Source organism: Scyliorhinus torazame, chromosome 5, assembly GCF_047496885.1.
Source record: "Scyliorhinus torazame isolate Kashiwa2021f chromosome 5, sScyTor2.1, whole genome shotgun sequence".
In the NCBI taxonomy this organism is placed as follows: domain Eukaryota; kingdom Metazoa; phylum Chordata; class Chondrichthyes; order Carcharhiniformes; family Scyliorhinidae; genus Scyliorhinus; species Scyliorhinus torazame.
The window spans coordinates 91,711,916-91,739,557 of record NC_092711.1 but is presented as its reverse complement, the minus strand read 5'-3'; the positions used below and the strand labels follow the sequence as shown (position 1 = coordinate 91,739,557).

The window sequence follows — 27,642 nt, the reverse complement described above, 5'->3', positions numbered from 1 at the left end:
TGGAGGACCGCGCGGGAGCTGCTGGTCTTCCAAGCAATCAGAGTGAATGAGGGGTGGGGCTGATCCCGGATCTCCCTCATTGGCTGAGACTCTGTATCATTTTGAGTTCTTCCCATTGGTCACGTAGGCGCGGGTTCCAAAACCTCATTTCCTGTCTGAGTGATGTTGACCAATGGAAGGATTTGGAAGACCGGATGGACTCTGGTCCTCCAGCCAATCAGACTGTGGGCTTTGTGTAAATGAAGATTGAGCTTCACACAGGCTAAAACTTCTTCCTGTGTCAAACCTCTGAGTAAAACGTTCCACTTTTCACTTCAAGACTTTAAATTAGAGCCCATTAACACTTCTACAGAACTGTTACAAGGAACAACAAACGTTAACTCTGTTTCTCTTGCAAGAGATGTGGCACAATGGTTAGCACTGCTGCCTCATAGCACCAGCGACCTGGGTTCAATTCTGGCCTTGGGTGACTGTGTGCAGTTTGCATGTTCTCCCCGTGTCTGTGTGGGTTCCCTCCGGATGCTCCAGTTTTCTCCCACCGTCCAAAGATGGGCAGGTTTGGTGGATTGGCCCCGCTAAATTGCCCCTCAGTGTCCAAACAAAGATTAGGTGGGCGTTACAGGGATAAACAAAGAACAGAGAAAAGTACAGCACAGGAAAAGGCCCTTCGGCCCTCCAAGCCTGCGTCGACCATGCTGCCCATCTAAATTAAAATATTCTATGCTTCCGGGTTTCCTATCCCTCTATTCCCATCCTATTCATGTAATTGTCAAGATGGCCCTTAATAGGGTGGACGCATGCGCTTAAGTAGAGTTATCTTTCCAAGTGCCGGTGCAGGCTGTATGGGCCGAATGGCCTCCTTCTGCACTGATTCTGTAGGATTTTCTCTCTCAGTCTGATCAGATGGGTCTGTCTGGTGGTATTTCCCTGACGGTGGCACAGTGGTTAGCACTGTTGCTTCACAGCGCCAGAGTTCCGAGCTCAATTCTCACTTGGGTCACTGTGCGGAGTCTGCACTGTACTTTCTCCCAGTGTCTGCGTGGGTTTCCTCCGGGTGCTCCTGTTTCCTCCCACAAGTCCCGAAAGATGCGCTTGTTAGATGAATTGGACATTGTGAATTCTCCCTCTGTGTACCCAAACAGGCGCCAGAGTATGTTGACTAGGGGATTTTCACAGTAACTTCATTGCAGTGCTAATGTAAGCCCTTCATTGCAGTGCTAATGTAAGCCTACTTGTGACAATAATAAAGATTATTATTATTCTGTGTTTGGGTATTTTAAGGAGCAGGTAGAACTTCCTTGGTTCTACCTGTTGTCCCCTCAGATATTCCATCTGTTTTTGGTAAATGTGTCTGGAGTCTGAGTTCTTCCAGTCCATCTCCAATTCTCCTTCCTGTCTCGGGTATATGGGTCTAGGTAGCTTGGTGTTGTGATTCGTGTTGTTTAGTTGTCTGTCTGTCTCCAGCAGGTATTGTTGTCTCTCGATAATGACTGTGCTGCTATCCTTGTCTTCTGGTCGTATGGACATATCCGTGTTGGATCCAAGCTCCCGGATTGTCTGTCTTTCTCTCCGGGTAAGATTCTGTTTGTCTCTTGTATTTCACTGTGACAGGGCAGAGACCTGATTGAAGGGATTCAAACATGGGAATTCTGGGAAAGATGGGTAAGGATTTAGGAGGTGACAACATGTTCAAAGAGTTTGGAGAGAGAGAGGTTGAAGATGGGGCAGTAATTTGTCAGGATGGCAGGGTCAAGGGTTTGTTTTATTGAGGGGGTGATGATGGCAGATTTGAAGGACAGAGGGACAGTACCTGAAGAGAGAGAAATGTTGACAATATCCATGGACACAGGGTAGTTGGCTGATCAGTAGCCCAGTGAGAATAGGGTCGAAGGAGCAGGAGCTGGACCTCATGGACAAGATGAGCTCTGAGAGGGTATGAGGGAGATGGGAGAGAAACTAGAGAAAGATGTGGGTTTAGGGCTCGGGAAAGGATGAAAGTTAGAGACAGTTTGGTCCAGTGGGCTCGTGGGAGGGAGGGAAGCAGCAGAGGCAGCTGATCGGATTTACTCAATCTCAGTCACAAAGAAGCTCCACAAGCTCCTCACACTTCATGTTGGAGGTGAGGATGGAAGAGACAGGGGAGAGCAAGAGTACTTCAAAAGGAAATAACTTGTGTCAGAGATATTAAAGTTTCAGCACACACTATATTTAACACAAATCTAATTTATTTGACTTTTAGCCAGAATATTAGCCCCTGTAAATGGGCTGGAGTTTGTTATCAGCAGAAAGAGACCCAAATGAACATGGTTCAGTCCTGAATGTGAGGAACAGCAAAATCCAATCACTGTGGTTACTTGTGGCCACGCTGGTGTGTCACCAGGTTGGATGAAGTGGTGAATCCCTTCCCACACTTGGAGCAGGTGAATGGCCTCTCCCCAGTGTGAACTCGCTGGTGTGTCTGCAGGTGAGATGATTGCGCGAATGCCTTCCCACACTTGGAGCAGGTGAATGGCCTCTCCCCAGTGTGAATTCGCTGGTGCTTCTGCAAGTCAGATGACTGAGTGAATCCCTTCTCACATTGAGAGCAGGTGAATGGTCTCTCTCTAGTATGAACTCGCTGGTGTGTCTGCAGGTGGGTTGATTGAGCGAATCCCTTCCCACACTTGGAGCAGGTGAATGGCCTCTCCCCAGTGTGAATTCGCTGGTGTTTCTGCAAGTCGGACAGCTGAGTGAATCCCTTCCCACATTGAGTGCAAGTAAATGGCCTCTTGCCAGTGTGAACTCGCTGATGTACAGTGAGGTGAGATGATTGCCTGAACCCAGTCCCACAGTGAGAGCACCTGAATGGTCTCTCATCAGTGTGAACACGTTGATGGCGGATCAGTTCAACAGAACTTTTCTTGCACTTCCCGCAGTCTGGACATTGAAACGGCCTCTCAACAGTGTGAATTCGCTGGTGCTGCTGCAGGTTGGATGAAATAGCAAATCCCTTCCCACACTCTGAACAGGTGAATGGTCTCTCCCCAGTGTGAACTCGCTGGTGTGTGGACAGGCCGGATGACTGAGTGAATCCCTTCCCACACTTGGAGCAGGTGAATGGTCTCTCCCCAGTGTGACTGCGTCGATGAATTTCCAGCTTGGATGGGGAAGTGAATCCTTTCCCACAGTCCGCACATTTCCACGGTTTCTCCTCAGTGTGACTGCATTTGTGGCTTGTGAGGCCTGATGATCGAGCGAATCCTTGTCCACACACACAACACATGTACGGTTTCTCCCCACCATGAGCGATGCTTTTTCCTTCCATGTTCAAAATCCGCTTATATTCAGGATATGATAAATTGAGGACTCTGTCAGATCCTGATGTGATGCTTGGTTTGAGTCTCCGGACTTTGAATCCTCCCTTTCGAACACCCTGTGAAACTGATTGAAAACAGGAAATAGGGAGTGAGAGAACCCACAAAAACACAAAGGCAGGTTGTGAAATTGATCTGAATGAATCTGGTCATTTGTGGGGCCGGCACTGTGAAAAAGTGACCATGAAAACTGCTAGATTGTTATAAAAACCAACTGGCCTCTTTGGGAGGAGAGAGAAAGAGGTGAAGAGGGATTTTGTATGTCTACAAGACATATTAAGAGAGTAGTTGGCAAAGCATATTCGACCTGGAGCTTCATAAATATAAATATTGATACTGAAACTATGCTTCTGGTGGCAGAGTGATTAGCACTGCTACCTCACAGCGCCAGGGACCCAGGTTGAATTCCGGCTCTGGTGACTGTCTGGAGTTTGCACTTTCTCCCCGTGTCTGCGTGGGTTTCCACCCAGTGCTCAGGTTTCCTCCAACAGTCCAAAGAAGGGAAAGTTAGGTGGATTGGCCTTGATAAATTGCCCCTTAGTGTCCAGGGATGGGCAGGTTTGGTGGGACTATGGGGTTACAGGGACAGGGTAGGATTGTGGGCCTAGGTAGGGTGCCCGACAAGAGAGTCGGTGCAGACTCGATGGGCCGAATGGCCTCCTACTGCACTGTAGGAATTATATGGTTCTAATTCTATTCTATGAATCTTTAAAAAGCTCTGGTCACCACTCTTCAGGAAGAATGTGAAGGTTCTTGGAGAAGGTGCAGAGGAGATTTACCAGAATGGTTCCAGCAAAGGAGGTTGAGGGGAGATTTGATTCAGGGACACAAGATTATGCCAGGTTTCCATCAGGTGGACAAAGAAACTCTGTTTCCATTCACTGATCGTACAAGCAGTCGGGACACAGATTTAAAGTTTTGGGTAAAACCTGGATTGAACTATATAAGATCCTGAGGGGTCTTGACAGGGTGGATGTGGAGAGGATGTTTCCTCTTGTGGGAGAATCGAGAATGAGGGCTTCACTGTTGCAAAATAAGGAGTCGCCCATTTCAGATGGAGATGAGGATTTTTTATTCTTGAGGGTTGTAAGACTTTGGAACTCACGTCCTTAAAAAGCAGTGGAAGCAGAGTCCTTGAATATTTTTAAGGCAGAGCTGGATAGATTCTTGATGAGCAAGGGGGTGAAAGGTCATCAGGGGTAGGCAGGAATGTGGAGTTGCGGTTAGAATGAGATCAGCCGCAATCTTATTGAATGCTGAACAGGCTCGAGGTGCCGAAAATAGACACAATGAATGATTTCACACAGACATAGGAGACTGTTAAATAGGTTAAGAGCCCATGGTGTTAAGGGCAAGAACCTGGCATGGATAGAGGATTGTCTGACTGGCAGAAGGCAGAGAGTGGGGATAAAGGGGTCTTTTTCAGGATGGCAGCCGGTGACTAGTGGTGTCCCTCAGGGGTCGGTGCTGGGACCACAACTTTCCACAATATACATTAATGATCTGGAAGAAGGAACTGAAGGCACTGTTGCTAAGTGTGCACATGATACAAAGATCTGTAGAGGGGCAGGTAGTATTGAGGAAGCAGGCAGGCTGCAGAAGGACTTCGACATGCTAGGAGAGTGGGCAAAGAAGTGGCAGATGGAATACAATGTGGAGAAGTGTGAGGTTATGCACTTTGGAAGGAAAAATGGAGGCATCGACTATTTTCTAAATGGAAAGATGCTTCGGAAATCAGAAGCACAAAGGGACTTGGGAGTCCTAGTTCACGATTCTCTTAATGTTAACGTGCAGGTTCAGTCGGCAGTTAGGAAGGCAAATGCAATGTTAGCATTCATGTCGAGAGGACTAGAATACAAGACCAGGGATGTACTTTTGAGGTTATATAAGGCTCTGGTCAGACCCCATTTGGAGTATTGTGAGCTGTTTTGTGCCCCGTATCCAAGGAAGGATGTGCTGGCCTTGGAAAGGGACTAGGAGGTTCACAAGTATGACCCTGGCATGAAGAGCTTGTCTATGAGGAATGGTTGACGACTCTAGGTCTGTACTCGTTGGAGTTTAGAAGGATGAGGGGGGGGGGAATCTTATGGGTAGAGTGGACAAGGAGAGGATGTTTCCACTTGCAGGAAAAACTAGAAGCAGAGGACACCATCTCAGACTAAAGGGACGATCCTTTAAAACAGAGATGAGGAGGAATTTCTTCAGCCAGAGGGTGGTGAATCTGTGGAACTCTTTGCTGCAGAAGGCTGCGGGGGCCAAATCACTGAGTGTCTTTAAAACAGAGATAGATAGGTTCTTGCTTAATAAGGGGATCAGTGGTTATGGGGAAAAGGCAGGAGAATGGGGATGAGCAACATATCAGCCATGCTTGAATGGAGGAGCAGACCCGAAGGGCCGAGTGGCCTAATTATGCTCCGATGTCTTATGGTCTTATTTGAGGGAAATAAACTTGCGAGGATACAGGGAGAGAGCAGGATAATGGGACTGACTGGATTGCTCCAGAAAGCTAGCACGGACTCAAAGGGCCGAATGCCCTTCTCTGTCTCTTTTGTGTAATCTAGTTTTGTAATTTAACTCCGGTGGTTCAGATATCACTCAGGTAACTCTGTGCTACACTCCCTCTGAGGCCATTCTATCCTTTCTCAGGTTTGTTGCCCAGAACTGAACACAGTTCTCCAGGTTTGGTCTAACCAGGGTTTGTGAATCTCGGGGCTTTTCCAGTGACACTGAGACCTGAAATCTTCCCTCACAGACAGAACAGACAAACCTTTTACCTTCCACACCCAGATGCTGCTGATATTCAGGTTCTGGTGAATCGAGTGACTCTGTCAGATTGCGATATGACGTTTGGTTTGCGTTTCCCGTCTGTTAAACCTCCACTTCCAGTATCCTGTAAATTTACAGAAACCTCACTGTCAGTTTAGGATAGAAATTCACAACATTCTCTCCTCGCCAACTTTGATTAAATGTATTCCTGGAGGTTTGATCACATGACCTGCCCCCATCCTCCAGCCATTAACCGGCCAACACATCCATCCTTGTGACACACTGCCTTCCTCGGCCAATTGGGAAGCAAAAGGACTCATTACCTCACAGGACAGTTACTGTCCTAATGATTTTGCAGACACCCAGGGATGAACCTCACCAACGCAGGGAGCGGAGTTGGTGTGAACTCGGGGAGAGGAGCTTCGGAACAGTAAGTATAAATAACTTATCTCGGGAATTCACGGCCTAGTCGGCAGGGAGTGGAGTTAGTGCGAATCCGGGGTGGATGAGCTTTGGAACAGTCAGTATAAATAACTTACCTGTTGGGTATCGGGAACTGGGAATAAAAACCGAAACGTGACATCAGAGTAAAGCTGATTGGCTGGTTGGGAATCGGTTCCTAAATTTGAAAAACTGGAGTAATTAACTAATTAGGGGAGTAACGAGGAGATAGGTAACTAGGAGATTAGTAACTAGGAGATTAGTAACTAGGGGATTGCTGTTTGTATCTATATCAGCGATTTGGATGAGAATGTACAAGGCATACAAAAGAACAAAGAAATGTACAGTATGAAGTCTTACAACACCAGGTTAAAGTCCAACAGGTTTGTTTCGATGTCACTAGCTTTCGGAGCGCTGCTCCTTCCTCAGGTGAATGAAGAGGTCTGCTCCAGAAACACATATATAGACAAATTCAAAGATGCCAAACAATGCTAGGAATGCGAGCATTAGCAGGTGATACAAATCTTTACAATAAAATGCTAATGCTCGCATTCCTAGCATTGTTTGGCATCTTTGAATTTGTCTAGTAAAGATTTAATCACCTGCTAATGGTCGCATTCCTAGCATTGTTTGGCATCTTTGAATTTGTCTATATATGTGTTTCTGGAACGGACCTCTTCATTCACCTGAGGAAGGAGCAGCGCTCCGAAAGCGAGTGACATTGAAACAAACTTGTTGGACTTTAACCTGGTGTTGTAAGACTTCGTACTGTGCTCACCCCAGTCCAACGCCGGCATCTCCACATCAAAGAAATGTACAGCACAGGAACAGGCCCTTCGGCACTCCAAGCCCGTGCCGACCATGCTGCCCAACTAAACTACAATCTTCTACACTTCCTGGGTCCGTATCCCTCTATTCCCATCCTATTCATGTATTTGTCAAGATGCCCCTTAAATGTCACTATTGTCCCTGCTTCCACCATCTCCTCTGGTAGCGAGTTCCAGGCACCCACTACCCTCTGCGTAAAAAACTTGCCTCGTACATCTACTCTAAACCTTGCCCCTCTCACCTTAAACCTATGCCCCCTAGTAATTGACCCCTCTACTCTGGGGAAAAGCCTCTGACTATCCACTCTGTCTATACCCCTCATAATTTTGTAGACCTCTTATCAGGTCGCCCCTCAACCTCCGTCGTTCCAGTGAGAACAAACCGAGTTTATTCAACCGCTCCTCATAGTTAATGCCCTCCATACCAGGCAACATTCTGGTAAATCTCTTCTGCACCCTCTCTAAAGCCTCCACATCCTTCTGGTAGTGTGGCGACCAGAATTGAACACTATACTCCAAGTGTGGCCTAACTAAGGTTCTATACAGCTGCAACATGACTTGCCAATTCTTATACTCAATGCCCCGGCCAATGAAGGCAAGCATGCCGTATGCCTTCTTGACTACCTTCTCCACTTGTGTTGCCCCTTTCAGTGACCTGTGGACCTGTACATCTAGATCTCTCTGACTTTCAATACTCTTGAGGGTTCTACCATTCACTGTATATTCCCTACCTGCATTAGACCTTCCAAAATGCAATACCTCACATTTGTCCGGATTAAACTCCATCTGCCATCTCTCCGCCCAAGTCTCCAAACAATCTAAATCCTGCTGTATCCTCTGACAGTCCTCATCGCTATCCACAATTCCACTAACCTTTGTGTCGTCTGCAAACTTACTAATCAGACCAGTTACATTTTCCTCCAAATCATTTATATATACTACAAACAGCAAAGGTCCCAGCACTGATCCCTGCGGAACACCACTGGTCACAGCCCTCCAATTAGAAAAGCATCCTTCCATTGCTACTCTCTGCCTTCTATGACCTAGCCAGTTCTGTATCCACCTTGCCAGCTCACCCCTGATCCCGTGTGACTTCACCTTTTGTACTAGTCTACCATGAAGGACATTGTCAAAGGCCTTACTGAAGTCCATGTGGACAACATCCACTGCCCTACCTGCATCAATCATCTTTGTGACCTCCTCGAAAAGATCTATCAAGTTAGTGAGACACGACCTCCGCTTCACAAAACCATGCTGCCTCTCACTAATACGTCCATTTGCTTCCAAATGGGAGTAGATCCTGTCTCGAAGAATTCTCTCCAGTAATTTCCCTACCACTGAAGTAAGACTCACCGGCTTGTAGTTCCCTGGATTATCCTTGCAACCCTTCTTAAACAGAGGAACAACATTGGCTATTCTCCAGTCCTCCGGGACATCACCTTAAGATAGTGAGGATCCAAAGATTTCTGTCAAGGCCTCAGCAATTTCCTCTCCAGCCTCCTTCAGTATTCTGGGGTAGATCCCATCAGGCCCTGGGGACTTATCTACCTTAATATTTTTTAAGGCGCCCAACACCTCGTCTTTTTGGATCTCAATGTGACCCAGGCTATCTACACACCCTTCTCCAGACTCAACATCTACCAATTCCTTCTCTTTGGTGAATACTGATGCAAAGTATTCATTTAGTACCTCGCCCATTTCCTCTGGCTCCACAAATAGATTCCCTTGCCTATCCTTCAGTGGGCCAACCCTTTCCCTGGCTACCCTCTTGCTTTTTATGTACGTGTAAAAAGCCTTGGGATTTTCCTTAACCCTATTTGCCAATGACTTTTCATGACCCCTTCTAGCCCTCCTGACTCCTTGCTTAAGTTCCTTCCTACTCTGCTTATATTCCACACAGGCTTCGTCTGTTCCCAGCCTTTTAGTCCTGACAAATGCCTCCTTTTTCTTTTTGACGAGGCGTACAATATCTCTCGTTATCCAAGGTTCCCGAAAATTGCCGTATTTATCCTTCTTCCTCGCAGGAACAAGCCGGTCCTGAATTCCTTTCAACTGACACTTGAAAGCCTCCCACATGTCAGATGTTGATTTGCCCTCAAACATCCGCCCCCCAATCTAGGTTCTTCAGTTCCCGCCTAATATTGTTATAATTAGCCTTCCCCCAATTTAGCACATTCACCCTAGGACCACTCTTATCCTTGTCCACCAGCACTTTAAAACTTACTGAATTGTGGTCACTGTACCCGAAATGCTCCCCTACTGAAACCTCTACCACCTGGCCGGGCTCATTCCCCAATACCAGGTCCAGTACCACCCCTTCCCTAGTTGGACTGTCTACATATTGTTTTTAGAAGCCCTCCTGGATGCTCCTTACAAACTCTGCGCCGTCTAAGCCCCTGGCACGAAGTGAGTCCCAGTCAATATTGGGGAAGTTGAAGTCTCCCATCACCACAATCCTGTTGTTTTTACTCTTTTCCAAAATCTGTCTATCTATCTGCTCCTCTATCTCCCGCTGGCTGTTGGGAGGCCTGTAGTAAACCCCCAACATTGTGACTGCACCCTTCTTATTCCTGATCTCTACCCATATAGCCTCACTGCCCTCTGAGGTGTCCTCCCGTAGTACAGCTGTGATATCCTCCCGAACCAGTAGCGCAACTCCGCCACCCCTTTTACATCCCCCTCTATCCCGCCTGAAACATCTAAATCCTGGAACGTTTAGCTGCCAATCCTGCCCTTCCCTTAACCAGGTCTCTGTAATGGCAACAACATCATAGTTCCAAGTACTAATCCAAGCTCTAAGTTCATCTGCCTTACCCATAATACGTCTTTCATTAAAACATATGCACTTCAGGCCACCAGACCCGCTGTGTTCAGCAACTTCTCCCTGTCTGCTCTGCCTCAGAGCCACACTGTCCCTATTCCCTAGTTCTCCCTCAATGCTCTCACCTTCTGACCTATTGCTCCCATGCCCACCCGCCTGCCATACTAGTTTAAACCCTCCCGTGTGACACTAGCAAACCTCACGGCCAGGATATTTATGCCTCTCCAGTTTAGATGCAACCCGTCCTTCTTATAACGGTCACACCTGCCCCGGAAGAGCTCCCAGTGCTCCAGATAACGGAAACCCTCCCTCCTACACCAGCTGTTTAGCCACGTGTTTAGCTGCTCTATCTTCCTATTTCTAGCCTCACTGGCACGTGGCACAGGGAGTAATCCCGAGATTACAACCCTAGAGGTCCTGTCTTTTAACTTTCTGCCTAGCTCCCTGAACTCCTGCTGCAGGACCTCATGCCCCTTCCTGCCTATGTCGTTAGTACCAATATGTACAACGACCTCTGCCTGTTTGCCCTCCCCATTCAGGATGCCCTCTACCTGTTCGGAGACACCCTGGACCCTGGCACCAGGGAGGCAACATACCATCCTGGAGTCTCCTTCACGTCCACAGAAGCGCCTATCTGTGCCCCTGACTATAGAGTCCCCTATTACTATTGCTCTTCTGCGCTTTGACCCTGCCTTCTGAACATCAGAGCCGGCCGTGGTGCCACTGCTCTGGCTGCTGCTGTTTTCCCCTGATAGGCTATACCCCCCCGACAGTATCCAAAGGGGTATACCTATTCGAGAGGGGGACAACCACAGGGGATTCCTGCCTGACTGCATGATCAGTAAGTTTGCAGATGACACTAAAATAGGTGGTATTGTCGGCAGTGAGGAAGGTTATCAAAAATTGCAGCAGGCTCTTGATCAACTAGGGAAGTGGGCCGAGAAATGGCAAATGGAGTTCTGTACAGATAAGTGTGAGGAGTTGCATTTCAGAAAGTTAAATCAAGGTCGGACTTTCACAGTGAATGGTCGGGCCTTAGGGTGTATCATGGAACAGAGGGATCTTGCAGTTCAGGTGCACGGTTCTCTAAAGGTGGAGTCACAGGTAGATAGGGCAGCACGGTAGCATATGGTTAGCACAGTTGCTTCACAGCTCCAGGATCCCAGGTTCGATTCCCCGCTGGGTCACTGTCTGTGCGGAGTCTGCACATTCTCCCTGTGTCTGCGTGTGTTCTCTGGTTTCCTCCTTCAGTCTAAAGATGTGCGGGTGGACTGGCCATGCTAAATTGCCCTTAGTGTCCCCAATAAAAGGTTAAGTGGGGGTTACTGGGTTACGGAGATAGGGTAGATAAGTGGGCTTGAGTAGGGTGCTCTTTGTAAGGGCCGGTGCAGACTCGATGGGCCGAATAGCCTCCTTCTGCACTGTAAATTCTCTGAAGAATGCTTTTGGCATGCTGGCCTTCATCAGTCAGGGCACTGAGTATAGAAGTTGGGAAGTTATGTTGCAGTTGTCCAGGACATTGGTGAGGTCACACCTGGAGTATTGTGTTCAGTTTTGGTTGCTTTGCTGTCGGAAAGATGTTATTAAACTGGAGAGAGTGCAGAAGAGATTTACAAGGATGTTGCCAGGACTCAAGGGACTGAGTTCTAGGGAGAGATTGGACAGGCCAGGACCTTTTTCTTTGGAGCGTAGGAGACTGAGGGGTGATCTTATCGAGGTGTATAAGATCATGAGAGGCATGGATAGGGTGAATGCACTCACTCTTTTTCTCAGGGTTGGGGAATCGAGGACCAGAGGGCATCGGTTTAAGTTAAGAGGGGAAAGAATTAATGGGAATCTGAGGAGCAACGGTTTTACACCGAGGATAGTACGGAATGAGCTGCCGGAGGAAATGGTTGAGGCAGGGACATTGACAACATTGAAAAGCATTTGGACAGATACATGGAGAGGAAAGGTTCAGAGGGATATGGGCCAAACACAGGCAAATGGGAGTGGCTTAGATGAGCTTTTTGGTTGGCATGGACCAGTTTGGGCCGAAGGGCCGGTCTCCATGCTGTAGATTCTATGAACCCCAAGTCTCTTTGGACACCCACTGTACTTAACCTCTTTCCATTTAGAAAGTACTCAGTTCGATCCATTTTTGGTTCAAAACAGATAACCTCACACATGTTTACATTGCCACAGTCTTGCCCATTCACCTAGTCTGTCAATATCTTCTTGCAATTTTATGCTATCATGTATGCTGTCTGAGATGCCACCAAACTTTCATCAGCAACAGTGCAGCAGAGGCCCTTCGGTCCATCGAGTTTGCACCGGCACATGATAAAGCTGACCCACCTACCTAATCCCATTCGTCAGCACTTGGCTCATCGCCTTCAATGTTATGACGTGCCAGTCTTCATCCAGGTACTTTTTTTTTTTTTTAAAAGAGGATGTGAAGCAACCCGTCTCTATCACCCTCCTAGGCAGTGCATTCCAGACCCTCACCACCCTCTGTATAAAAATATTTTTCTTCAGTACGTGTCAATAAATCTAATCCCCACTCTCTGCTGTCTGTTGGTTAGCCAATCCTCTCTCCAAGCCAATATATTATTGGGCAGCACGGTAGCCTTGTGGATAGCACAATTGCTTCATAGCTCCAGGGTCCCAGGTTCGATTCCGGCTTGGGTCACTGTCTGTGCAGAGTCTGCACATCCTCCCAGTGTGTGCGTGGGTTTCCTCCGGATGCTTTGGTTTCCTCCCACAGTCCAAAGATGTGCAGGTTAGGTGGATTGGCCATGATAAATTGCCCTTAGTGTCCAAAATTGCCCTTAGTGTTGGGTGGGGTTACTGGGTTATGGGGATGGGGTGGCGGTGTTGACCTTGGGTGGGGTGCTCTTTCCAAGAGCCGGTGCAGACTCGATGGGCCGAATGGCCTCCTTCTGCACTGTAAATTCTATGAAAAATTCTATGATTATCTCTCAACCCCCTGGGATTTTACCCTATTACCTATTGTGTGACACCTTGTCAAATGTATTTTGGAAATCCAAATACATCTACAGGACCCCATTATCCACTTAGCCTGATACATCTTCCAAGAACTGCAAGAAATGAGTCAAACACGATTTACCCTTCACAAAACCACGCTGACTCTGATGGTTTGACTTTCCAAATGTCCAGTTATTACTTCCTCAATAATGGATTCCAACAGTTTCCCAACAACAGGTTTTAAACTAACTAGTTTCCTACTTTCTGCCTTTTTGACCTACTCCAGCGACATTGGAGACTTTCTCAGTGGAGCCTCAGTCACAATCACTGAGACTAACTTTAAATTCCAGATTTTATTAATTTAATGGATTGGAGCCCATGTCCCCAGAACATTCTCCTGTCTCTCTGGGTGACTAATGCAGTGACATTGTCACTGGGTCAGTGTCTCCCCCCTGATTTCTCTGAGGTTGTTTGTGGAGAGAAGCCGGAAGCGGCAGATAGTGAGAGTGGAGAATATTCATTGTTTCACACAGAACATACAGTGCAGAAGGGGGCCATTTGGCCCCTCGAGACTGCACCCACCCACTCAAGCCCTCACTTCCACCCTACCTCCGTAACCCCTCCTAACCTTTTTGGTCACGAAGGGCAATTTATCATGGCCAATCCACCTCACCTGCACGTCTTTGGACTGTGGGAGGAAACCCACGCAGACACGGGGAGAACGTGCAGATTCCCCGCAGACAGTGACCCAACCGGGAATCGACCCTGGCACTGTGAAGCCACAGTGCTATCCAATGACTTGTGCTACTGTACTGCACATTCGGTTCTGGGGCCCTGGGGTTTGTAAACCCCGCCCCCAACACTGACCTCTCACCTGACACCTCACAACGCCCGGGCAATGATTGACGGCATCGCGCGACCAGTAGAAGAGTGGGCGGGTCCGGCAGACCAGGCGGGAGTGACTGGTCCTCCAACCAATCGGAGTGAATGTGGGCAGGACTGGCCGAGTGAAGCATGCGCAGTGTGATGAATGGCGATGCAGAAAAGGTTATTTCTCGGATGCACAACTCGTGAAGGTGGGAATGGCAGGACGGAGGGAGAGCTGGATCATGCGGGTCGTTAGGCACGCTTCGTAAACATGTTATATAAACCGAAAATCCGGAAAAATAAACCACCGGTACCGAGGGATCTGAGCGGGGCCTGGAGCTTTCTCACAGACAGGACTATGCCGTCGCCATCTTTATTTGGTACTGGCAGCTGTGCGCATGCGCCGTCTCAAATTGGGTTCCTCGCAGCAGTGCACATGCGCCCTCGGCACCTTATTTGGATCACTGGCAGCTCACTGCGCACGCGCACCCACCATCTTTATTGAGGCACGAGCAGCAGAGCGCAGGCTCAGTCGCCATCATTGTTGGGGGCAACATTTTTGAAATGTGTCTTCATGACAGAATGTCCATCCAACTATTTCACTCTGAATTACAAATTCCTATTTAGGGGGCAGAATATTTGTCCAGGGCAGTGACAATAATTCGAATTTATATTGTGACTTGAACAGAATAAAACGTTTTCGACTTTCAGAGAAACGTTACAAAATAACAATTGACACTGAGCCACATGAGGAAATATTAGATTTTCTTTTTAAAATGTTTTTATTCAAGGTTTTTCAATAATTTTTACAAAACACTCGAAAAAGGAAAATAATACAAAGAAAACGTGGCAATATGCCAACAAAACAAAACAACTTAACCCTCTAAACGACTAATAATTTAACACCCATCTCAAAGGAGAATGGGGCATACGCCCCTTACAAAAAGGCGCAAGATGAAGAGGAATTGACCCTTCCAGGGCGTCAGCCCACAGGCCCTCATCCAGCTCCTCGTCTAGCTCCTCCTCCCACTTGCCCTTCAGCTCCTCCGCCGAGGCTTCCTCCACCTCCTGCAGCTCCTGGTATATCGCCGAGACCTTACCCTCTTTGACCCACATGCCCGAAATCACCCTGTCCTGTATCCTTCGGGTAGGCAGCAGCGGGAATTCCCCTACCTGCTTTCTCACGACCGCCCGAACCTGCATATACCTAAAGGCATTTCCCGGAGATAACCTAAATTTCTCCTCCAGCGCCCTCAGACTGGCAAAAGTCACATCGATGAATAAATCCCCCATCCTTTTAATTCCCGCCCGGTGCCAGCTTAGGAACTCACCATCTATTCTACCTGGAACAAACCTATGGTTGTCCCGTATCGGAACCCAGACTTAGGCCTCTACATCCCTCTTATGCCATCTCCACTGCCCCCCAAATCCTCAATGTCACTGCCACCACCGGGCTCGTGGTATTCGGCGTCGACGGGAGCGGTGCCGTCACCAGTGCCCCCAGGCTAGTACCTATACAGGATGCCTCCTCTAACCTTTTCCATGCCGCCCCCTCTCCCTCCATTACCCACTTCTGAATCATAGACACATTCGCTGCCCAGTAATAGCTGCACAGGTTCGGCAACGCCAACCCCCCCCCCCCTCAAACTGCGCTCCAAGAACACCCTCTTAACCCTCGGGGTCTTATTTGCCCACACAAATCCCATAATGCTCCTGTTTACCCGCTTAAAGAAGCCCTTGGGGATGAGAATGGGCAGGCATTGAAAGACGAATTGGAACCTGGGGAGGACCGTCATCCTAACGGATTGCACCCTACCCGCCAGGGAGAGTGGCACCATGTCCCACCTCCTGAAGTGCTCCTCCATCTGGTCCACCAGCCGTGCCAGATTGAGCTTATGCAAGACCCCCCAACTCTTAGCCACCTGGATACCCAAATACCGAAAACTCCTCACCACCATCTTGAGCAGTAGCTCCTCCAACGTCCTTTCCTGGCCCCTCGCATGCACCACAAACAGCTCACTCTTCCCCACGTTGAGCTTATATCCCGAGAAGTCTCCAAACTCCCGAAGGGTCTACATGACCTCCTCCATCCCCTCCAGCGGATCCGCAATGTACACAAGCAGGTCATCTGCGTATAGTGAGACATGGTGCTCCTCCCCCACCCCCCCCACCCCCAGACCAAACCCCTCCAGTTTCTGGACTCCCTCAACGCCATAGCCAGCGGCTCAATCACCAGGACAAAGGGCACCCCTGCCTCGTTCCATGGTACAATCTAAAATACCCTGACCGCAGCCGGTTCGTCGATACAGTTGCCACCGGTGGACTTCCGGGTGCGGTGATGACCAGCTGAGTCGCACGTTTCGGCAGCTCCCGGTGAAACGGACTTTTGGGCTCTTGATAGGAGCCCCAACGGCAATTTTGACGGCTAAAAGCACTGTGCGGTAAACCAGAAGGGAATCCCCCCTGGATATGGATGAAAAAAGGAGAAAGTGGCCGGATTGCAGTGGATCCTTTAGAACAGCAGCAAGGAAGGCAAGCAAAAACCAAGATGGCGTCGGAAGGTGGCAGTTTAACATGGGGCCCTGAACAACAAGAGTTCTTGAAATGCTGTGTGGAAGAGCTCAAAAAGGAAATGAAGAAAGAGCTGTTGGCCCTGATACTACAGGCGATCGAAGGGCTAAAGGAGGAACAAAAGACCCAGGAGCGGGAGCTTCGGGTCGTGAAGGCAAAGGCAGCCGAGAATGAGGACGACATACAGGGCCTGGTGGTGAAGACGGAGATGCATGAGGCACATCAGAAACGATGTGTGGAAAGGTTGGAGGCACTGGAAAACAACGCAAGGAGGAACAACCTGAGGATTCTTGGTCTTCCTGAAGGTGTGGAGGGAGCGGACGTCGGGGCATATGTGAGCACGATGCTGCACTCGTTAATGGGAGCGGAGGCCCCGGCGGGTCCGTTGGAGGTGGAGGGAGTATACCGAGTGATGGCGCGAGGACCGAGAGCAGGAGAAATTCCCAGAGCCATAGTGGTGAGATTTCTCCGTTTTAAGGATAAAGAAATGGTCCTTAGATGGGCAAAGAAAACTCGGAGCAGTAAATGGGAGAACGCGGTGATCCGCGTTTATCAAGACTGGAGTGCGGAGGTGGCGAGAAGGAGGGTGAGCTTTAATCGGGCCAAGGCGGTGCTTCATAAAAAGAAGATAAAATTTGGAATGCTGCAACCGGCAAGACTCTGGGTCACATATCGAGGGAGGCACCACTACTTTGAGACGGCGGATGAAGCGTGGACTGTTATTGTGGAAGAAAAACTGGAATGAGCGGGTTATTAAAAAGAACGTTTGAACAAAGTGGTGGGGCGAATGTGGGGGGCGAAGAGGGGGGTTAAAAAGGGGGGAAAGAGGAGTTTTATGTACTAATCCTGCGATGTGGTAACTTTTCTCTCTTCCACAGGTGGTGATGGGGGAGGAGGGGAGGTGGAGGAGATGGGGCGTTGGCCATTGGGGGCGGGGCCAAGGGAGAAGCGCGGGCTTGGTTCCCGCGCTATGATAATCATGGCGGGAATAGAGAAGCAGGAAGGAGGGGGTGTCGCACGGTGCGAGCCGAGGTCACGGGGGGGAAGCCGAGGTCGGCCAGAGTTTGCTGACTTCTGGGAGCAACATGGGGGGAGTAATTACTCTAGCGGGGGATCTAGCGGGGGGGGGGGGTGGGCGGGGGGAATTACTGGGTTGCTGCTGCTGGGGAGAGGGGGGAGCTGGTATGGGAGGGGATGGGCGGGGGGGCACCGCCTGGGGGAGATACAGCTGCGTGGGAACCGGGTGAGGAGCTGGAAAAAGGGGATGGCTAATCGACAAGGGGGGGGGGGGTAGGAAGCCCCCCAACCCGGCTGATCACGTGGAACGTGAGAGGGCTGAACGGGCCGATAAAGAGGGCACGGGTACTCGCACACCTTAAGAAACTTAAGGCAGATGTGGTTATGTTACAGGAAACGCACCTGAAACTGATAGACCAGGTTAGGCTACGCAAAGGATGGGTGGGGCAGGTGTTCCATTCGGGGCTAGATGCGAAAAACAGGGGGGTGGCTATATTAGTGGGGAAGCGGGTAACGTTCGAGGCAAAGACTATAGTGGCGGATAACGGGGGCAGATACGTGATGGTGAGTGGCAAACTACAGGGGGAGACGGTGGTTTTGGTAAACGTATATGCCCCGAACTGGGATGATGCCAATTTTATGAGGCGGATGCTAGGACGCATTCCGGACCGAGAGATGGGAAAGCTGATAATGGGGGGAGATTTTAATACGGTGTTGGAACCATGGCTGGATAGGTCGAAGTCCAGGACTGGAAGGAGGCCTGCAGCAGCCAAGGTACTTAAAGATTTTATGGAGCAGATGGGAGGTGTAGACCCGTGGAGATTTAGCAGACCTAGGAGTAAGGAGTTCTCGTTTTTCTCCTATGTCCATAAAGTCTACTCGCGAATAGACTTTTTTGTGCTGGGAAGGGCATTGATCCCGAAGGTGAGGGGAACGGAGTATACGGCTATAGCCATTTCGGATCACGCTCCACACTGGGTGGACTTGGAGATAGGGGAGCAAACAGGAGGGCGCCCACCCTGGAGAATGGACATGGGACTAATGGCAGATGAGGGGGTGTGTCTAAGGGTGAGGGGATGCATTGAAAAGTACTTGGAACTCAATGATAATGGGGAGGTCCAGGTGGGAGTGGTCTGGGAGGCGCTGAAGGCGGTGGTTAGAGGGGAGCTGATATCAATAAGGGTACATAAAGGGAAGCAGGAGAGTAAGGAACGGGAGCGGTTGCTGCAAGAACTTTTGAGGGAGGACAGACAATATGCGGAAGCACCGGAGGAGGGACTGTACAGGGAAAGGCAAAGGCTACATGTAGAATTTGACTTGCTGACTATGGGCACTGCAGAGGCACAATGGAGGAAGGTACAGGGTGTACAGTACGAATATGGGGAGAAGGTTGCTGGCACACCAATTGAGGAAACGGGGAGCAGCGAGGGAAATAGGGGTAGTGAGGGATGAGGAAGGAGAGATGGAGCGGGGAGCGGTGAGAGTGAATGGAGTGTTCAAGACATTTTATAAAAAATTATATGAAGCTCAACCCCCGGATGGGAGGGAGAGAATGATGGGCTTTTTGGATCGGCTGGAATTTCCCAAGGTGGAAGAGCAGGAAAGGGTGGGACTGGGAGCACAGATCGAGGTAGAAGAAGTGGTGACCCCGAGAGTGAGAAAGGGATTCTTACAGCGTAGCAGGGATAGGGGGGGGGCTGGCACTACCGAGCCTAAGTGAGTATTATTGGGCCGCTAATATTTCAATGGTGAGTAAGTGGATGGGAGAGGAGGAGGGAGCGGCGTGGAAGAGATTAGAGAGGGCGTCCTGTAGGGGGACTAGCCTACAGGCTATGGTGACAGCCCCATTGCCGTTCTCACCGAGGAACTACACCACAAGCCCGGTGGTGGTGGCTACACTGAAGATTTGGGGACAGTGGAGACGGCATAGGGGAAAGACTGGAGCCTTGGGGGGGTCCCCGATAAGAAACAACCATAGGTTTGCCCCGGGGGAATGGATGGGGGATATGGAATGTGGCAAAGAGCAGGAATAACGCAACTGAAAGATCTCTTTGTGGATGGGTAGTTCGCGAGTCTGGGAGCGCTGACTGAGAAATATGGGTTGCCCCAAGGGAATGCATTCCGGTATATGCAACTGAGGGCCTTTGCGAGGCAACAGGTGAGGGAATTCCCGCAGCTCCCGACACAAGAGGTGCAGGATAGAGTGATCTCAAAGACATGGGTGGGGGATGGTAAGGTGTCAGATATATATAGGGAAATGAGGGACGAAGGGGAGACTATAGTAGATGAACTAAAAGGGAAATGGGAAGAAGAGCTGGGGGAGGAGATCGAGGAGGGGCTGTGGGCAGATGCCCTAAGCAGGGTAAACTCGTCGTCCTCGTGTGCCAGGCTAAGCCTGATTCAGTTTAAGGTATTACACAGGGCGCATATGACTGGAGCACGGCTCAGTAAATTTTTTGGGGTGGAGGATAGGTGTGCGAGGTGCTCGAGAAGCCCAGCGAATCATACCCATATGTTTTGGTCATGCCCGGCACTACAGGGGTTTTGGATGGGGGTGACAAAGGTGCTTTCAAAAGTAGTAGGGGTCCGGGTCGAACCAAGCTGGGGGTTGGCTATATTTGGGGTTGCACAAGAGCCGGGAGTGCAGGAGGCGAGAGAGGCCGATGTTTCGGCCTTTGCGTCCCTAGTAGCCCGGCGTAGGATATTGTTAATGTGGAAAGAAGCCAAGCCCCCGGGGGTGGAGACCTGGATAAATGACATGGCAGGGTTTATAAAGTTAGAGCGGATTAAGTTCGTCCTAAGGGGGTCGGCTCAAGGGTTCACCAGGCGGTGGCAACCGTTCGTCGAATACCTCGCAGAAAGATAGATGGAATGGGAAAAAAGGCAGCAGCAGCAGCCCAGGATCGGGGGGGGGGGGGAGGGGGGAGGAGGAGGAACCAGAAGGACTCTCAGGGTTGTTAATATATACTGTATCATATGTATAGGTCGTTGCTACAGATAATTATATATTGGACTGTTAAATTATATTTTTGGAGAGTGTTTCTTGTGATAAGGCAGTTGCCAATTAGGGTTAGTTTTCATTTTTGTTAATTATTATTTATTCATTTTCTGTTTATAAAATAGGTCATTGTTATTTGTGTTGTTATAATATTGTGTAAAGGATGCACAATGTACTGTGTTGGTTGACCAAAAATTTTTAATAAAATATTTTTTAAAAAAAACACTTGCCACCGGTGTCTGGTACAACAATTCAACCCACCCTATGAACTCCTCCCCGAACCCAAACCTACCTAACACCTCCCACAGATACTCCCACTCCACCCGGTCAAAGGCTTTCTCCGCGTCCATTGCCGCTACCACTTCTGCATCACCCCTCTCTGTGGGCATCATAATCACATTCAGGAGCCTCCGCACATTCGTGTTCATCTGCCTGCCCTTCACAAACCCCGTCTGATCCTCAAGTATCACTCCTGCGACACAATCCTCAATCCTGGTGGCCAAGACCTCCACCAACAACTTGGCATCTACATTGAGGAGCAAAATCGGCCTATACGAGCCACACTGCAGCGGGTGCTTGTCCCGCTTGAGGATAAGCGAGGTCGAAGCCTGCGACATCGTCGGGGGACAAATTCACTTTTCCTTCGTCTCATTAAAGGTTCTCAGCAGCAATGGGGCCAACAGTTCAAAGAACTTCCTGTAGAACTCAACTGGGAACCCATCCGGTCCCGGGGCCTTGCCCACCTGCATACTCCCCAACCCCTTAACTAGCTCCTCCATCTCGATTGGGGCCCCAAAACCCTCTACTCGCCCCTCCTCCACCCTTGGAAACCTCAGTTGGTCCAGGAACTGCCGCATCCTCCCCCCCCCCCCCCCCCCCAAGGGGGTTCTGACTTGTACAAGTTACCATAAAAGTCCCTAAAGACCTCGTTTATTTTAGCTGGACTCCACACCGTGTTCCCGCCCCCATCCCTGATTCCCCCATCTCTCTAGCCGCCTCCCTCCTCCGCAGCTGATGTGCCAACATCCGACCCGACTTCTCCCCATACTCATACACTGCTCCCTGTACCCTCCTCCACTGGACGTCAGCTTTCTCCGTGGTCAGCAAGTCAAACTCCATTTGGAGGCTCCGGCGCTCCTTCAACAGCCCCTCCTCGGGGGATTCCGCATACCTCCTATCCACCCTCAGTATCTCCCCTACCAGTCTCTCCCTCTCCATCCGCTCCCTCCTCCCTGTGGGCCTTGATTGAAATTAGCTCCCCCCTGACCACTGCCTTCAGCGCCTCCCAGACCACACTCACCGAATCCTCCCCATTATCATTGGCCTCCACATATCTTTGGATGCACCCCCGAACCCGCCCACAAACCTCCTCGTTTGCCAGCAGTCCCACATCCATGCGCCACTCTGGCCCCTCGCCCACCCCAACTACAGCTCCACCCAGTGCGGGACGTGATCCGAAATCGCAATGGCCGAATACTCCGTCCCCTCCACTCTCGGGATCGGCGCCCTGCTTACCACGAAAAAGTCTATTCGCGAGTAGGCCTTGTGCACATGGGAGAACAAGGAGTTTGACCTGGCAAACCACCACGGATCCACTCCCCCCAACCTGATCCATAAACCCCTTCAGGACCTTGGCCGCAGCCGGCCTCTTACCCGACCTCTACCTAGACCGATCCAGTGCCGGGTCCAATACCGTGTTGAAGTCCCCCCCATTACCAGATTACCTGCCTCCAGATCTGGAATCCGGCTCAGCATGCGCTTCATGAACCCTGCATCGTCCCAGTTTGGAGCATACACATTCACCAGCATCACCCGAGCCCCTTGCAGCCTACCACTCACCATCACATATCGGCCCCCCTTATTCGCCACAATACCCGCCGCCTCAAAAGTCACCCGTTTGCTCACCAAGATTGCGACCCCCCTGTTCTTCGCATCCAGCCCAGAATGAAAGACCTGCCCCACCCATCCCTTCCTCAGCCTGGTCTGATCCGCAACCTTCAGGTGCATCTCCTGTAACATGGCTACGTCTGCCTTTAGTCCCTTTAAGTGCGCAAACACCCGGGCCCTCTTGACCGGCCCATTCAAGCCTCTCACGTTCCACGTGATCAGTCGGATCGGGGGACTACCCCCCTCGGATGACCACCCCCCCCACCCCCCCCCCCCCCTGCCAACTAGCCATCTCCTCTTTTAGGCCGGCCACGTGCCCACGCCTCCGGCACTCTTCAGCCCCCCAGGCGGAGGCTCCCTGCCCCGACTCTCCCTCTTACCTCCAGCTCGCCCTCAGTCAGTACAGCAGCAACCCAGTCCCCCCCCCCACCAACCCCCCCCCATCCCCCAGCCAAGCAATTGCTTAACCCCCCTGCTCCCCCCACTGCACTCCCATAAGTCAGCTGACTCCTGCTGACCCCGGCCACTCACGCCTCTGCCACCGATCCTCCTGTTGGATTCCCCCTCAAAGTCCCCCACCAAAGGGGCGGCCCAAGTCCCCCCCTCCACTCCCCCTACAAACCAATGTGTACTCCAGTCCAGTGACGCCCCCCCGCATCAGGCCCCGCCCCCCCTTTCCGTGGGTAAAAGCCTCCGATCCCTGCCTGGGCCGACCCCGCCCCCTATGGCGCAGCTCCTTTCTCCTGCAACCTCGCCCCATTCCCCAAAGGCCCAGGGCCTCCAGCACACACTCCCCCCCCCTCCCCATTGAACGTGGGGAACAACCCTTCCCAAACCAGCACACATACAGAAAAAACACAAATATCGCCACCTCCCACTCCCCAACATCCCCCATAGCATGCTACAAACCACTAATTTGAGTCCAGCTTCTCATCTTTGATAAAGGTCCACGCCTCGACCGGTGTATCAAAGTAGTGGTGTCGGTCCTGATACGTGACCCATAGCTGCGCTGGCTGCAACAGGCTGAACTTCACCCCCTTTCCGTGGAGAACCGCCTTGGCCCGGTTGAATCCTGCCCTCTTCTTGGCCAGCTCTGCACTCCAGTCCTGGTAAATGCGGATTTCAGCATTCTCCCACCTGCTGCTCCGCTCCTTCTTCGCCCATCTCAAGACACACTCCCTGTCGGTGAAACGGTGAAACCTCACCACCACAGCCCTCGGCAGCTCATTCACCCTTGGCCTCCTCGCCAGGACTCTGTGCGCCCCATCCAGCTCCAGGGGCCTCGGGAAGGCTCCCGCACCCATCAGCGTACCCAGCATCGTAGCCACATACGTCCCAGCATCCAACCCCTCCACACCTTCAGGGAGACCCAGAATCCGCAGATTCTTCCTCCTCGACCTGTTCTCCAGATCCTCGAATTTCTCCTGCCATTTTTTTATGCAACGCCTCGTGCGCCTCCACTTTCACCGCCAGGCCCAGGATCTCGTCCTCGGAGGCCTTTTGCTTCACCTCCTTAATCGCTGTCCCCTGCATCCTCTGGGTCTCCACCAGCCTTTCAATCGACAACCTCATCGGGGCCAACATCTCCGCCTTCAATTCCGCAAAGCAGCTTCTCCGAAACTCTTGCGGCTCCCGAGACCACTGAGCCCATGCTGCCTGGTCTCCGCCCGCCACCATCTTGCTTTTTCGCACCCGTTCTCCTCTCTTCTCTAATGCCACTTTTTTGACCACTCCGCTCCTGGTCCACTCCATACAGTGCTGGGGGAACCTCACTGCTGCCTTCCCACACCGGGAATCGTCGTCCAAGTGCCGCTGGGGCTCCATAGAAGGGCCCAAAAGTCCGTTCACGGCGGGAGCTGCCGAACGTGCGACCTACCCAACGTGCGACCTACCCAGGCATAGCCCCAACCGGAAGACCCATCTCTGGTCAGATATGACACCAAGGCTCTCAACCATTCTATTCAGCTTCAGAAAGTTGCTGGGGAAAGGGATGGAGTTGGCAGCTAGGGTTGAAGCAGGAACTGAAGACAATGGCTTCAGTCTTTCCAATATTTAATTGGAGGAAATTTCTGTTCATGCAGCACTAGATATCAGAGAAGTCAGGACAGTGTATGAGTTGGGGGGGAACTTGGAGATTATGTTATTCTCATAAACCTGCTACTCTGGTCCTGGTCTGGTTCCACTTCAGATAGAGAATTGAATCCTTTCCCACAGTCCCCACATTTCCACGGTTTCTCCATGGTGCCGGTGTCCTTCTGTCTGTCTGTGTTGTATGGTGAGTTGAAGCCTGGTCCACACACACAGCCTGAGTACGGTCTCTTCCTGATGTGAAGCCTGGTCCACACACACAGCCTGAGTACGGTCACTTCCTGATGTGAAACCTGGTCCACACACACAGCCTGAGTACGGTCTCTTCCTGATGTGAAGCCTGGTCCACACACACAGCCTGAGTACGGTCACGTCCTCATGTGAAACCTGGTCCACACACACAGCCTGAGTACGGTCTCTTCCTGATGTGAAACCTGGTCCACACACACAGCCTGAGTACGGTCACGTCCTCATGTGAAACCTGGTCCTCACACACAGCCTGAGTGCGGTCCCTTCCTGATGTGGAGCCTGGTCCGCGCACACAGCCTGAGTACGGTCACTTCCTGATGTGGAGCCTGGTCCACACACACAGCCTGAGTACGGTCACTTCCTGATGTGAAACCTGGTCCACACACACAGCCTGAGTACGGTCTCTTCCTGATGTGAAGCCTGGTCCACACAGCCTGAGTATGGTCACTTCCTGATGTGAAGCCTGGTCCACACACACAGCCTGAGTACGGTCACTTCCTGATGTGAAACCTGGTCCACACACACAGCCTGAGCACGGTCTCTTCCTGATGTGAAACCTGGTCCACACACACAGCCCGAGTACAGTCTCTTCCTGATGTGAAGCCTGGTCCACACACACAGCCTGAGCACGGTCACTTCCTGCTGTGAAACCTGGTCCACACACACAGCCTGAGTACGGTCACTTCCTGATGTGAAACCTGGTCCACACACACAGCCTGAGTAGGGTCACTTCCTGATGTGGAGCCTGGGCCACACACACAGCCTGAGTACGGTCTCTTCCTGGTGTGAAACCTGGTCCACACACACAGCCTGAGTACGGTCTCTTCCTGATGTGAAACCTGGTCCACACACACAGCCTGAGTAGGGTCACTTCCTGATGTGGAGCCTGGTCCACACACACAGCCTGAGTACGGTCACTTCCTGATGTGGAGCCTGGGCCACACACACAGCCTGAGTACGGTCTCTTCCTGGTGTGAAACCTGGTCCACACACACAGCCTGAGTACGGTCACTTCCTGATGTGGAGCCTGGTCCACACACACAGCCTGAGTACGGTCTCTTCCTGATGTGAAACCTGGTCCACACACACAGCCTGAGTACGGTCTCTTCCTGATGTGGAGCCTGGTCCCCACACACACAGCCTGAGTACGGTCTCTTCCTGATGTGGAGCCTGGTCCACACACACAGCCTGAGTACAGTCACTTCCTGATGTGAAACCTGGTCCACACACACAGCCTGAGTACGGTCTCTTCCTGATGTGGAGCCTGGGCCACACACACAGCCTGAGTACGGTCTCTTCCTGATGTGGAGCCTGGGCCACACACACAGCCTGAGTACGGTCTCTTCCTGATGTGAAACCTGGTCCACACACACAGCCTGAGTACGGTCACTTCCTGATGTGAAACCTGGTCCACACACACAGCCTGAGTACGGTCTCTTCCTGATGTGAAGCCTGGTCCACACACACAGCCTGAGTACGGTCACTTCCTGATGTGGAGCCTGGTCCACACACACAGCCTGAGTACGGTCTCTTCCTGATGTGAAACCTGGTCCACACACACAGCCTGAGTACGGTCTCTTCCTGAGTGAAACCTGGTCCACACACACAGCCTGAGTACGGTCACTTCCTGATGTGGAGCCTGGGCCACACACACAGCCTGAGTACGGTCTCTTCCTGATGTGAAACCTGGTCCACACACACAGCCTGAGTACGGTCTCTTCCTGATGTGAAGCCTGGTCCACACACACAGCCTGAGTACGGTCACTTCCTGATGTGAAGCCTGGTCCACACACAGCCTGAGTACGGTCTCTTCCTGATGTAAATGGTGCAATATGTTTTCAGACTCTGTGGCTGGTTAAAGTTCTTTGCACAGTCAGTTCGCTGGAATAATCACTCAGTGTGTATGTGCCTCAGTGCTTTTCCAGTCGCACTGATGTTTGCAATCTTTTCTTTTAGTCAGGACAAACATTTCTCCTTCCACATTGAAAGGCCGATGATTTTCAACTCCTGATGAATCGATAGACTGTCAGGACTTACATGATGTTTGGTTTGAATTTCCCATCTGCAATCCTCATATTGTGTAAAAGAAGTTTACATTGAATTACTTAGATTCTACAATGAACAGGCCAGTTGGTCCAACTGTTCTGCTGCTGATTATACTCGACACATCTCCTTCCATTCTATCCACCTCATCTCAGCCTGTCAGCTGATCTTTCCATTCCCTTTTCTCATGTGCTTGTCCCATTTCCTTTTGGAAATATCCCAGCACTTTCCACAACTCCTTCCCTGGTAACAAGTTGCACATTCTAATCCAGTGAATGAAGAAATGTGTCTATATCTCCCTCTTGGACTTATTAGTAACTCTCTTGTATTTATGACCTAGTTTACAATAATAATAATCTTTATTATCACAAGTAGGCTTATGCAATGAAGTGACTGTGAAAAACCCCTAGTCACCACACTCCGGCACCTGTTCAGGTTCACAGAGGGAAAATTCACAATGTCCAATTCATCCAACAAACACATCTTTCAGGACTTGTGAGAGGAAACCCGAGCATTCGGAGGAAACCCACACCGACACGGGGAGAACATGCAGACTCCACACAGTGACCCAAGCAGGAATTTAACCTGGGACCCTGGCGCTGTGAAGCAACAGTGCTTGTCAGCCTCCTCGGTGTTAAGCACGAAACCGACGAATCCCGCACCGTTTCTCAGTGCTAACCACTGTGCCGCCCATGTTTATTCCTGGCTCCCAGTTTGCGACTCCTTTACAATTGGCAGCATCCGCTC

The 27,642-nt window shown here is 50.7% G+C and overlaps 2 protein-coding genes and 1 long non-coding RNA gene across 7 annotated transcripts in view; 1 reads left to right on the top strand and 2 right to left on the bottom strand.

The window, feature by feature from the left end:
• LOC140421475 (uncharacterized) overlaps positions 1-27,642 on the bottom strand; it is an 856,937-nt gene that overhangs the window by 472,287 nt on the left and 357,008 nt on the right. The gene's annotated exons all lie outside the window — the stretch shown is intronic.
• Positions 70-6,547, top strand: LOC140421509 (uncharacterized). Its single transcript, XR_011946866.1, has 3 exons — positions 70-413; positions 1,465-1,573; positions 6,478-6,547. It is a non-coding gene; the product is annotated as an uncharacterized lncRNA (long non-coding RNA).
• On the bottom strand, positions 1,907-14,440 carry LOC140421493 (uncharacterized). Of its 4 annotated transcripts, none has more exons than XM_072506254.1 (3): positions 14,357-14,440; positions 6,121-6,243; positions 1,907-3,420 (listed from the first exon to the last, which is right to left on the bottom strand). In XM_072506254.1, exon 3 carries the CDS (start codon positions 3,302-3,304, stop codon positions 2,351-2,353), a length of 954 nt encoding a protein of 317 aa, XP_072362355.1. In that variant the 5' UTR covers positions 3,305-3,420; positions 6,121-6,243; positions 14,357-14,440; the 3' UTR covers positions 1,907-2,350. The 4 variants fall into 4 exon arrangements, with proteins under 4 accessions (XP_072362355.1, XP_072362352.1, XP_072362354.1 ...); XM_072506251.1 differs by having other exon boundaries at positions 1,908-3,420; positions 6,128-6,243; XM_072506253.1 differs by lacking the exon at positions 14,357-14,440 and adding an exon at positions 14,043-14,348 and having other exon boundaries at positions 1,908-3,420; positions 6,128-6,243.

Excerpts from the sequence above, each read along its gene's own strand:
- LOC140421493 (XM_072506254.1), bottom strand. The coding sequence starts at position 3,304 with ATGGAAGGAAAAAGCATCGCTCATGGTGGGGAGAAACCGTACATGTGT.